At 40.1% G+C, this 13029-nt stretch overlaps 1 protein-coding gene across 2 annotated transcripts; it reads left to right on the top strand.

Moving 5' to 3' along the window:
• The first annotated feature begins 1777 nt into the window (after positions 1 to 1777).
• Positions 1778 to 13022, top strand: rundc3ab (RUN domain containing 3Ab). 2 transcript variants are annotated; one of them, XM_080048852.1, is made up of 11 exons: positions 1778 to 2103; positions 4319 to 4434; positions 4920 to 5047; positions 5508 to 5593; positions 5692 to 5781; positions 5892 to 5972; positions 6208 to 6373; positions 6574 to 6731; positions 6889 to 7008; positions 11622 to 11722; positions 11855 to 13022. In XM_080048852.1, the coding sequence occupies exons 1-11, from the start codon at positions 2006 to 2008 to the stop codon at positions 11995 to 11997; spliced, it is 1287 nt and encodes a 428-aa protein (XP_079904978.1). In that variant the 5' UTR covers positions 1778 to 2005; the 3' UTR covers positions 11998 to 13022. The 2 variants fall into 2 exon arrangements, with proteins under 2 accessions (XP_079904978.1, XP_079904979.1); XM_080048853.1 differs by lacking the exon at positions 6889 to 7008.
• The last annotated feature ends 7 nt before the right edge of the window (positions 13023 to 13029 follow it).

Raw genomic sequence — 13029 nt, 5'->3', positions numbered from 1 at the left:
TGAGGTTTGTGGCAACTCAAGCTCTGCAGTATGATGTGACCCCTGTTCTGACGTTCGACCAACCCCTTCTGGAAAGCCTTGACCATTATAAGTTAACTTCTAATACAAATGTTTTACTTTTCATGTAGACTTTCATTGTGTAAAGTTTAATGTGGTAGGAGTAAAGGTAAAAATGAAGCCTATGCAGATATATTTTGGGTAGCCTATATTTGATTAGTGCATAGCTCATTTGCATATTAAAATTCATTTTCAAAGAAACTTGTAAGACAAAAAATGGTGTATCACAAACCATGCAAAGCGCGATGCAGATGTGCTCATTGTCCAAACTGCCATTGCCTCTGCCAGAACAAAATACACAGTCTCAGTAGGTGATGATGACACAGACTTGTTAGTAGGCTACTCTTGTTGCATCATACTGATCTGAATGCACACAAGCTGTTTATGGCACAAGAACCAAATAAATTAATGTATAGCTGTCCCCAGACAAATGTGCAACATCACATCTCTCTTCCTGAGATCCTCTGAGATTGTCTTTCCCTTTTGGCATGTCTGACCTGTATGGGTTCACTTTGGTGAGCCTAAACTGACCTGGTTTAACTCTGTTTTATCTGGTGCCGCCCAATTACTTCCCTAAAGATCTCTCATTACATTGGTCCATTTCATCACTCAATTTGGCCCACCTGATTGTGTTTACCTGCTCCATTTAAGCAATGCAGCTCAGGGTTCACAAACTTTTGCACATACAAAAGTTGTCAAATAATTAATTTTTTATCAGTTTTAACAATTGATTTCCGGTAAAGAAAAATGTGGAATTGATAAACAAAAATCTGTTATTTCATATAAAAAATACTGGTATTGATAAGAATTAATTAATGATAGTCAAAATAAATAAAATTCCAAAAGGCGAGTTAATTGGTCCCAAGGTGTGTGACAATCTCCTCTTTCACTATGCCATTTCAGGCTGTGATTCTACGTCTCGTCTATTTGGCATTGGAAAGGGAATGGCACTGAAAAAAGTAAAAAATGACACTAGCTAGGGAGGGGGGGGGGGGGGGGGGGGGATCTAATTCATGAGAGGCACCTGTTATAAGTAAGCCAGGCAGTTTTTCAGGTTAGAGCCCAGTCTAAAAGCAGCATCGCCATCACCCATTGGCAGTACGATGATTGGATATTCAATAAGTGTGGAGCTCATGTGCATATTCAAATTCATTTAAAAAGAAACTTGTAATACAAAATGTTTTACTTTTCAAGTATACTTTTACTATGTAAAGTTTTATTGTGGTAGGAGTAAAGGAAAAAATTAAGCCTATTTGGGTTTATTTTGGGCGTGTACGATTAGTGTATAGCTCATTTGCATATTAAAATACATTTTCAAAGAAACTTGTAATACAAAACATTTAAATTTTCATGGATACTTTCATTGTGTAAAGTTTCATTTTGATAGGACTAAAGGAAAAAAATAGCCCCATTGGGATTTATTGGTGTCTCGCCTTATTGGCACACATCTCGGATTGATGAGAATTAAACATATTTCCCCAACTAGGATTTCTTAGGACTTTTAGTATGTTGTTCTGGACACCTCATAGAAATTATCTGAGCTGAAAAAAATTCTTTTACAATTTATTCTATGAAAAACGCTATTTTGCCTGGACTATGAGCACCCTGAGGTGATTCGTCATGTTCAGTCTGCTTGATGAGAGCTGGTCCGGTGACGTCACGATGACGTCAAAAAATAGGCGGGGGAGAGTGAGAGAGAAAGAGAGAGAGAGAAATTGTATTCAGTGCTCTGTGAAGAAGAGGAGTAGGCTAATAATAAAAACAGATAGACACGCTGCATTTTTCGGTGTGTCTGATGTCTCATCCTCCGCCCTAAAGACGAAGTTCTGATGCGGAGGCTACAGCCAGCTCACCTCTCCCCTGGCATCCAGAAGTGAATGAGCAGGAGCAGGAGCCGGTGGCCGATAGGGAGGGGTCCTTTGATATCCGGGCTGCCTGCTCCTCCTGGATGGAGCCCGGCTGTGTCATGGCCATGGGAGATGTCTCGACGAAAGGCTCGACCCGAAACGTGACGGTGGAGCGAAAAAACCTCATCACCGTCTGCAGGTCAGATAGGCTAAAGGCTATTTTCAAAGTGTTCGTATGAGTGCCTGTCCTCTGACATGAGTGGGCATTTAAGTCATGTGGTTATAATGTTTAGCCTATTTTCTCATGGCAACAAATTGGTCCTGGTGTTCTTATTCTCACCATAGACACATGCACATTAAGCATATTCTGGCATCCACGCTTACGTCATCCCTTAGACATTTTTCTATGAACTCTAGGCTACACCATCGCAGGGCCACGAAGCTGTATCTCCATTAAAGATCCTTTCACAACAAATGCTCATTTTGTACAAAAGGCCTACGGAAAATCTGATAACACGGGCGGATTATCCTCTCTGTGTGAGTTTAGCGGTGTCATCTTTGTAGGAGTGATTTATTTTCTTCCAGCTGATGGGGTGGTTGCTACGACGACAACCTTCCCGGGGGCAAGGACTAGCTGGCACCCCGGGGAGTCAGGGAAGGGCAGGCAGAATATGGGGCTATCGCGTCCTGATTGTACATTGTGGGGTTTGCACTTAGGCCTAAATGCCCTTTTGTTGTGTGCCAGTGACATACAGACAGAAATAAAAATACAGTACATGCATGTAGGCCTATACAAAAACACAACAAACCTCTAACTGCTATGTTGAGCCCCAGGTATAATTGATTTTTTTTTAAATAACAAAACCCATAGCAAAGAAGAAGGTCTAGCTATAAAACTACTCTGTGGTTAACCTAAACTCTAGGAAGCATTGTATTGTCTTGTCTTTTAACTCTTTGTTTTAGTTTTCCGACCAGCAACTTCAATGTTTTGGTTGACTCTCACAGCTCTCATAGTGTAATTTTAAGACCAGTTGACTAGGTGATGGTCAGACTAGTGTCCACAGACTGGACACATGGATTCCATTCATAAGTTATGTTCTTGTTTGACTGTACGGGAAGTGCCTTGAACAAACACATCTGCGTAGGGGACCAAGACTGCACCTCTGCTGTGCCAACGATTATTAAGGGGATCATGTCGCCTCCTTGCTGTCTGTAGCACAGTGAAGGCACGGGGGTTGTGCTCATTTTGAGGATGGTCAGCCAGTTATTGTCCAGTATCTGGCCATTGTCAGAGCAGCTGAATGAGACATTGTTGCCTTGAGAACAATGGAGAGTGAAAACACTTGCCTCAATGTCCTGTGTTTTAGAATAAAAATTGTGTTACACACTCACATGCACCACACAAACTGAGTGGGTGTGTACTGTAAAATGCTAGAATTAGTTTAACTAAAATCTTTTTATTTTTGGCAACTAAAACTCGAATTCTGCAGCAGAGGCCGTATCTAATATGGTCTCTTTGGTGCATATGGCCCCTTTAACGCCAAAGCATATCTCCATGTCACTGGACAAATAGCATTTGGCAGGTGTTCTTGCAGCAAATAGAAGTCCTGAATTATTTAGTCCCCAGGAAAATATTAAGAAGGGGTCAATCAGGAGAAGGACTACAAACTGTCTTAGGAAGAATACCAGTTAACATGGAAGGCCATATGGACATAAGCAAAAACACACTGCATGCTGTGGTATAGGAATAAGCTGGGGAATTTAATCATATATAAGATTGGGGCCACAACAGTTTGTGCCTCGAACTGTTATACATACTGCTGTATTACAGAACTATTTTAAATACTTCTCCACACTCAATATTTGCATCTTTGCTTAAAACAGTTTATCCGGACTTACTTTGTAGTTAAAATGTAGCCTACAACATTGTAGTGCATCATAGGCAGGCATCCTTTTAGCCGTGACCGTATCTCATCAGACCAGAGTCATACGTTCAAGCTGTCTCGTCAGAGGTAAATTGAGCTTCCTTAAAGCCTTTCCATGAGCGTACTCACAATAAATGTGTGACTTGTTCCATTTACAGTAAACTTAAACAAAAAAAGAATTCATAATTCATTAATCTGTTCCCTGACTACTCTATTCCAATGATTACTTCAATACTGGCAACCACACTCTTTGTTTAAAACATCTCTCTGGGGGCGCCTTTAGCTCAGTTGGTAAGGCGTCCCCCTCCCGGGCCGGGCCCAGCAGCAGACCCGGGTTCGATTCCCACCCACGGTCGTACTCTGCATGTCACTCCTCTCTCTGCCCCATTTCACCTCTGTCTCTCTGCACTATCAATAAAGCATTAAAAAAATGCCCAAAAAATATATAAAAAAAAAAAACCATCTCTCTCTCTCTCTTTCCGCACTTAGGTTTTCAGTAAAGACGCTGTTGGAGAAGTACACAGCCGAGCCGATAGATGATTCCTCTGAGGAGTTCATCAATTTTGCAGCCATCCTCGAACACATCCTCAGCCACCGTTACAAAGGTAATGAGCCTTTCGAAGAATTTGTCTGTGTTGGACTGCATGTTAAAGAAAGGATCGCAAAAAACCCTAAACAATGAATGAAAACAAAATAAAAATGCATACTGAAAATGTTCAAATCCTAGTATTGATAATGGCTTTGTTTAGTGCATTAAAAAAATGTATGAACATTTTTCAAATAGGAAATGAAGAAGTGATTTTTCAACATAAGAAGTAGAATCAATTTAATTCAGCTGTAAATACTGAAATTACAGCATTAAGTCTATCGTCTGTCCATTTCAATGGCTACTGTTTTTTTTTCTTATTGATCACACACTGTGGGCTTCCTCAAACAGCACCATCTGCGCCTTCTTTCCGTGAAGTCTCTCATACTACACAAGACTCTCTCCTCTATTCACTGACATAAATACACATTATATGAGTTGATAGTTATAAGTTAAACATAGAAAAATGCCTCTTACAATATTCATGTTTCATTTTCCTTTCAGGTTCCGGCAGCTGGTTCGATGGCCAGAGGAGTTACTGGGACTACATCCGTCTGGCCTGCGCTAAAGTTCCCAACAGCTGCATCAGCAGCATTGAGAGCATGGAAAACATAAGCACCCCGCGAGCCAAGGCAAGTCCTGTATACAGTTACAGGAACATTCATTAGAAAACAAAGGGGAGAATGCACACCTACGCATTTCAGTAAGGTGGACAGAAAACATCTTTCACTCAATTATTTGAATGTAAGTTGTTCTCCTGCATTTTCTCCAGTTTGCTCATATCATATGGCAGCCTTTTTAAATTGAACAAAAAACATTTGCATCAGAGTTATGAGCTAGCAGCTCTCCCATTCTTTTGGTAATGATCGTCGTAGAGAAAGAGCCAAATAATGAACCATGAAAGAAAAAGAATGAAACAAAGTCTCATTAAAAGTCATGTTCAAAGCCTCACTTTACAACAAAAGCTTTTGGGAACTGCAGCAATAAATCATTCTGAAGCCAAACTCATACAACTCAGCAGTTTCATAAAGATGATGTTGTATTTTCTCTTTGATGCCGTTATTTCTTAACCTGTGGTGGTGACTCATTTAGGGTCGAGCCTGGGTGAGAGTAGCGCTGATGGAGAAGAAACTGTCTGAATACATCGCCACTGCTCTGAGGGACAGCAGAACAACCAGGTGAGAAACCCTGCACGTGTCAATATGCAGCAGTATCAACGTGTCACAAACAAAAACGTACACATTCCCACCTGCTTGTATTTGTATCTGTGATCTAGGAGGTTCTATGCAGAAGGAGCCATCGTGTTAAGGGAAGAAGCCACAGTCCTAACAGGGATGCTCATAGGCCTTGGAGCCATAGACTTTAGGTGAGGGGACTTGGCCTTTCTTTAGTGATATTTTATGCATTGAACTGATACATTTAGATCGGTATTTATATTATAGGCTTTTTTTCCTTGTGTGTTTTTTTCTTCCACAGTTTCTGTCTGAAAGGGGAGGCCTTGGATGGGAAATCTTCTGCCGTGATTGACTACACACCATACTTGAAATTTACACAAAGGTACGTTCATGCATATCGTATACTCCTAATACTCCACTCTTTAGGTATTAACAAGCTGTGTGGTATTAGTGCATCCCTATGATTTTACTATTGTGCAACACAAGATAAGAGTTGTATTGCTTTAGTGATCTTGCTTACATTTACTTTTCATTGCAGACATCTTCGTTTGTTGCCACTGTAGGAAACACACACCAGGTAATAATACAAATAAATGATATGACCGTTTCTGCTGCAGCTATGATTACCTGAGCGACGACGAGGATCGTCAGAGCATCGACAGCAGCACGAGTGATGACAGCGTCCCCGATCATCCCTACATCCCCCTGGTCACTGATGAGGAGAGCTGGAGCACTAAGTGTCGCAAGATGGAGCAGAGGTTCAAGATAGTCAATGCCCAAAAGGTGCACACACACAATTATTTGACATTTTCACAAAAGAATGCTATGTTTTATGTATATGTAAAATATAGCATGTAAGCTTTTCTTCTTGTGATTACTGGTTTGAGGATAAGTGGGCACGACTATACGTACATCTTCACAAAATAATTTCTGTAATACACTGAGCATCACAGATGGACAATGTTTGGTATGTGTGTTGCCAGGGTTACCTGGAGGAGCTTGTGCGTCTGCGTGAGTCCCAGCTGAAGAACACAGAAACAGAGAACAAGAGGCTAAAGGCCCGGCTGAACGAGTTAAAGAGCCACGGACAACTGGAGAAGAAGGAACTGGAGGCCATAGTCCTGGAGCTTCAGGAGCAACTGTGAGTGATGGAGACAACACCTCACGTTTTGCAGCTTCTGCTTTGTCATAAGACCTTTCATTGGTTTAGTTGAAGGTGTCATTGTCATTGTGTCTGTACCAGAGGCCTGGATTTGTATCACTTTCTCGGTAACCTATGGTGTCCTCCTGTTTGTCAGGACAAGCTTGATTCCATGTGACTCCAACCATCTGGCCAAAAACCTTTCAATCCCTTTGATCAACCAGTGGCCATCACTCCAGCCATACAACAACCAAGACAACGTCAAACTGTTCCGCAGGTCTGACTGATTGTCTGTCTGTCTCCTGAGCTTGTTGTGCATTTATGCCTCGTTTCCACCGAGTAGAGCGGGTCGGGTCGGAGCGGCTCAGAGCAGGACAGCTCACATTTATGAATCTCGGTGGTGTTTCCACCGCCGACCCTAACCTTACTGGTAGGGCGGGGTTTAGGACCGGGGTGAGATTGGTTTTATATTCGACATTCGTCTATTTTCCGGGGTTGTAACTGTAATAGCGTCACGAAAACCGCACCAATTTCCTCCAGAATGGTATTATTATGTATAGAAGACTAAGACTGACATTTCACAGGCTTGATCAACTCACCTAAATCAGCGAGTCTCGCGAAAGATCAAAGAAACCGTCGCAAAAGTGCAACGTCTTTTTTTCTATTCTTAATAACTCACTGGAAATTCATCCTATCAACACCAAACCACTTCTGTTGTGCTTATGAACTCATTGTGTAGTTCCCACAACCCTTTGTTTTAAAGAAAACCCTTTACATTTAAAAAAAAGGGTAAAAGTAGTCAATGCACATATTGCATCCATATTTAAGGCTCTTTTTTAATAGCTCACTGGTTTTTATAGTTATAAACACCAAACCACTTCTAATGTGCTCCTGAACTCACTGTGGAGATCCCACAACCCTTCATTTAAAAAAAATAACTTAACTTTTTTTTTAAAGGCAAAAGTAGTCTGAGCATATATTGAATCCATATTTAAGGCTTTTTTCTAATAGCTCACTGGGTTTTATATATATCAACACCAAACCAACTCTGATGTGTTGATGAACTCATTTTGTAGTCCCCACAACCCTTTGTTTTAAAGAAAAACCTTTTATTTATTTATAAAAAAAGGGAAAAGTATTCAGTGCATATATTGCATCCATATTTAAGGCTCTTTTTTTAATAGCTCACTGGTTTTTATAGTTATCAACACCAAATCAACTCTGATGTGTTCATGAACTCACTGTGGAGTTCCCAGAACCCTTTATTGTCAAGAAAAACATAAAAAAAAAATGAATAGGGTAAAAGTAGTCAGTGCACATATTGCATTCATGTTTAAGGCTCTTTTTTTAATAGCTCACTGGTTTTAATAGTTATCAACACCAAACCAACTCTGATGTGTTGATGAACTCATTTTGTAGTTCCCACAACCCTTTGTTTTAAAGAAAACCTTTATTTTTTTTTAAAAGGCAAAAGTAGTCAGAGCTAGGGGTGTGCACGGTTACACGTGTACACGTGTACACGTGTACACGTTTGTAAATCATAACCGTTTAGGAAAAATCAATAAACGAAAACCGTTCTTTTTTTTTTCAAATTTTCTTTTTTTCAAAGTTTTTAATTATGTTCTGGAGACACGCATTTATTGATTTTACCTCACTAATAAAGTCATTGGGGATGATAAAAGGTAGTCTGCCGAATCTGTCTGTCCCTCGGCGAGTGTGTGTGTGTGAGTGAGTGTGTGTATCGGCGCACACACACACATACGGGGGGATTCGCCCTGCTGGGGCTCGTCTCACAGCCACGGAAGAGTGATGAAAGATAACCTAAATATTAAAGTTACCCGGTTGACGTGAACTACGCTCGGAAGTAGCCCGAACTTTATAACACCTGTTCAACCTGCATACACGTGGACATGTAGAAATCGTAGAAATGAGCGATAGGCTATATTAATCAGGAAATTAATGAAGCGCGATAATGACGGCGCACATGACAGCCAGGCGAACGTGTGTATGTGTGTGCCATGGACCTATTATAAGAGGTTTGTAAACCATAGAAAGTATATAAAAACGAGCGTGGTTCATGTCAACTGTGTGTTTACAGGCGAACAAATGCGTATGTGTGTGTGCACGCGCGCCTACAAGACGGCGGGCGCATGAGGACAATGACATCACGGTTAACCGTGTACACGAAAAAAAATCCGTTGTGTACACGGTTAGACATTTTTGTAAACGTTCACACCCCTAGTCAGAGCATATATTTAATCCATATTTAAGGCTCTTTTTTTAATAGCTCACTGGTTTTTATAGTTATCAACACCAAACCAACTCTGATATGTTCATGAACTCACTGTGGAGTTCCCACAACCCTTTATTTTCAAGAAAAACCTTTTAACTTTTTTTAAAAGGGTAACAGTAGTCAGTGCACATATTGCATCCATATTTAAGGCTCTTCTTTTAATAGCTCACTGGTTTTAATAGTTATCAACACCAAACCAACTCTGATGTGCTCATGAACTCATTTTGTAGTTCCCACAACCCTTTGTTTTAAAGAAAAAACTTTACATTTTTTTTTAAAAGGCAAAAGTAGTCAGAGCATATATTTAATCCATATTTAAGGCTCTTTTTTAATAGCTCACTGGTTTTTATAGTTATCAACACCAAACCAACTCTGATATGTTCATGAACTCACTTTGGAGTTCCCACAACCCTTTATTTTCAAGAAAGGCAAAAGTAGTCAGTGCGTATATTGTGTTCATATTTAAGGTTTTTATTTTGTAATAGCTCACTGGTAATTATAGATATCAACACCAAACCACGTTTGATGTGTTCATTAACTCATTGTGGAGTTCCCACAGCCCTTTATTTTCAAGAAAAACCTTTAAACAATGTTTTAAGGCATCAGTAGTCAGTGCATATTTTGCATTCATATGTAAGGCTTTTATTTTTTAATAGCTCAATTGCTTAGTTTCCAGACCAAACTCTGGGAGCAGAGCCGGCCCAAGCCTTCAGGGGGCCCTAAGCGAAATATGATTAGGGGGCCCCTCTCCAATGTTAGCGCTGCTGAAACTATAGATCTTTGTTAAATATCATTCACACACCCAGTGTTTTCCGCTAGTGCCTCCACTGTGCGGCTGTGCGAAATTATTAGACAGCCGAGATTCAGACCCTCCTAGGGGGGTCCGGGGGTATGCCCCCCCGGGAGATTTTTTTAACCTTTTTAATGTGAAATGCATGAATCTGGTGCACTTTGAGAGGAAAATTAAGAGGCTAAATCTGAGAAATTTTGTGTGAACAAATAATTTGGAGACACTGGGTCATATGAATTAGAAGCTATTGAAGAATGACACATGGATTTTCCATAAACATATTAATATAAAATAAAATATTATGGGTTGGGCTTGGAGCTCTTTATCTTTTACGGGACATATTTCTCTGTAATATAGTGAATGCATTTAAATGCAGTGTGAGGAACGAAGCAGAAGAACTCTGTTATCCAGCTACTGTATCTTTTTTTCCACAGACAAGGCTGACATAGGCTATAGATTATACACAGTGCATGGGCAACTGAGGGCAGCCCCATTTCCAATTGTTTTTAAATAAACTCAATACACACGGTGCATGGATGTGAATGTGACATGATCAGATAATTTCGGATTTCCTCCCAGATGAACTGATTACATTTTTAGGCTATTAATTATCTAGACCAAAACATTTTATTCCTTTTTTTGTATGATAACTCACATTTGCACAATATGATGTTAATATCAAACACACAAACTAAAAAAAAAAAAAAAAAAAAAAAAATTATTATTATTATTTTTTTTTAGGGGGCCCCCCAGGCAGTCGGGGGCCCTAAGCGGCCGCTTAGTTCGCTTATGCCTCGGGCCGGCTCTGTCTGGGAGGCATGTAAGACTGCTTTCTTTGCTATTCCTGATGACTTCATCAATAAATTGTATGAATCATTGTCAAACCGCATGGATGCAGTCCTTCAAGCACATGGAAGTCATACAAGATATTAAATATGGATCTCACAGCACCACTACTTAATTCACTGATGTCATGAAACATATTTTTGTATTTGAAGTAAATTATTTGTTAAATTTTCACATTACTCTCTGTAGCCGACACGACTTTTGTCCTGCCAACATCTGACCTTTCTGTGTTCATTAACTGATCAATATTTCTTCAGTGAAGCAAATTTATTTTCGGCGGTGGACAACAACACCGAGATTCTTAAAAGTGAGCTGTCCCGCTCTGAGCCGCTCCGATCCGACCCGCTCTACTCGGTGGAAACGAGGCATTAGATTACATAAGCTGTTTCATGATATAGAGGATTTTTGTCTCTTAGTAATAATTGAATTAGAGAAGCAGAAATACACACTCTGTTATATCGTCAAGAAGCTATTCTCATAGACCAGAATTGTTTCGTCATAGTGACAAGGGCATGATTGGGAATAGCGCCAATTTCTGCTTTGTTTATTATTGACATAAGCATCTCCTTTACTAGCTGCAACAGCAATGCTGCTTGCAAGTTAATGTATCACACATTTTAATCCAGTTACATAGTATAAGTTAATCGGTAATGGTTATTTTCTGCCTAAGATTTGGTCTTGGTACTTTAAGTATAGTTTGATGCCACTGCTTGTGCACTTTTAGTTTTACAGTTGAGCTACTGGGTTGGGGTATCAAATGACTAATTGAAGTTGAATGTCTTATTGATTATCTGTTTCAACTCTAAAAACAAATCCAAATTTATTTTATTTTACATCTTCAAACTTTTGATTTAATGATCAAACTAATACACTAACTAACTAATAAAAACGACAATCCACTTTCCATCCTGGCTGTAGTATATCCTGTATTGTTGACCTTTAACTTCTGTTTTCCTCGCAGGAGGAGTTTCCCCAGTACAGAGCTGCTCTCTGTGGAGATCAGCCTGGATTCAGACTCCCAGAGGACAGAGGGGAAACAGAATGGAGGAGCCTGGTGCACAGGTGACATTTTAAAGAGTGTGCTGCACTGTGTTTCCTTAAAATAATAAGTGAGTGAACTGAACACACACATACACCCTTTATTTGACCCATTCCTTTGTATGTCGGTCCCACCCTATGGTCCCACCCCTACAGAAAAGGACTACACCCCGTCCATGATGGGCCTGTGTGGGTCCTTGGCGTCCCTCCCAAGCTGCAAGTCTCTGGCTAGCCTCAAGTCCAGCGAGTGCCTGGTCAATATCAGCACAGAGAACAGTCCTCCCATCTCTCCCAGCTAGGGGGCGCCAAAGAAACACTGCCAACCGCATCACGGACACTGAGACAATTCAAAATGAAGTCAAATGGACTACTTTTTGTAGGTGGACAAAATGCTCTCTTTCATGGCCTGTTGCTCGTGCCCCATTACCTTTATGCTCTGAGCCCTGCACTCTCTCAACTTACATCTTTTAAGCGTTGGTGAAAGAGTATAGCCTCCTTGTCTGGGACTGTCCAACAAAGATGCAGGAATAGCTGCTGTACTGCCTCTCGGCCTCCTACGATTTCACCGTCTTTCATTGTCTTGACCCAATTAAGCCTCCTGAAATGCAAACGGCTAGTTCAAGTCTGTCTTACGCCACAACGCTTGATCTTATGAAATGACTGTCTTGTATCTGTACTGGTCATATCAAAACTCACTGTATGGTTGTTCTGTGTACATTTGTCTGTGTCTTATCCGTCCGTCAGTTTATCTTATTCTGCCTCTTGCATAATATTGTGCAGGATGGATGAGGTCATTAGATCTTTTTAGGGAACAGAAACAATGTTGGTCACATATTATACTACACAATTATAAGAGGGTTAAAAAAAATCAGGCTGAGTAAGTGGCCAGAAGGTTTTATGATGAAGATTATTAAAAAACAGAAGCAGCTTCATGATAGTTGGACGATGAGTTTAGACCTTTTTCACTCAAACAGTAGGTTAAGTACATAATTTAGGGTGTGACATAAAATACTTTCCAAGCTACCAAGGTTTGCAGAGCCACATGTGAACATAAAAGAGACGGAATTGCATACAAATGCAAAGTGCATTGTGACTATGCAGAATGAACGTTTTCATTGTCTTTTTTAATTTTTATTTCTACAAACCTGGCTTGATAGATTATTATGAGCAGAAGAGAGAGAAATAGTGAATGTGCAACTTGTGTATGTGTGTATCTGGGTTGTTTTTGCCTTCATTTATTTTCTTAAAGATCTTTTTGAATTATAATTGATTTCACATCTTACTTACATCCTTCATTTACCATCATGTAAATTGCAATCTCATGCAGTGTA

This window comes from Ammodytes marinus (genome assembly GCF_949987685.1).
Source record: "Ammodytes marinus genome assembly, chromosome: 20".
Classification (NCBI taxonomy): domain Eukaryota; kingdom Metazoa; phylum Chordata; class Actinopteri; order Uranoscopiformes; family Ammodytidae; genus Ammodytes; species Ammodytes marinus.
Note: the sequence above shows the minus strand (reverse complement) of the source record. Positions and strands in the feature narration are given on the sequence as shown.

Bases quoted from the DNA above. Each gene is read 5' to 3' on its own strand.
- rundc3ab (XM_080048852.1), top strand. From the start codon at position 2,006: ATGGAGCCCGGCTGTGTCATGGCCATGGGAGATGTCTCGACGAAAGGC. The intron at 4,435-4,919 runs GTAATGAGCCTT...TTTTCCTTTCAG, and splicing joins CCTCAGCCACCGTTACAAAG to GTTCCGGCAGCTGGTTCGAT. The intron at 5,594-5,691 runs GTGAGAAACCCT...TCTGTGATCTAG, and splicing joins AGGGACAGCAGAACAACCAG to GAGGTTCTATGCAGAAGGAG.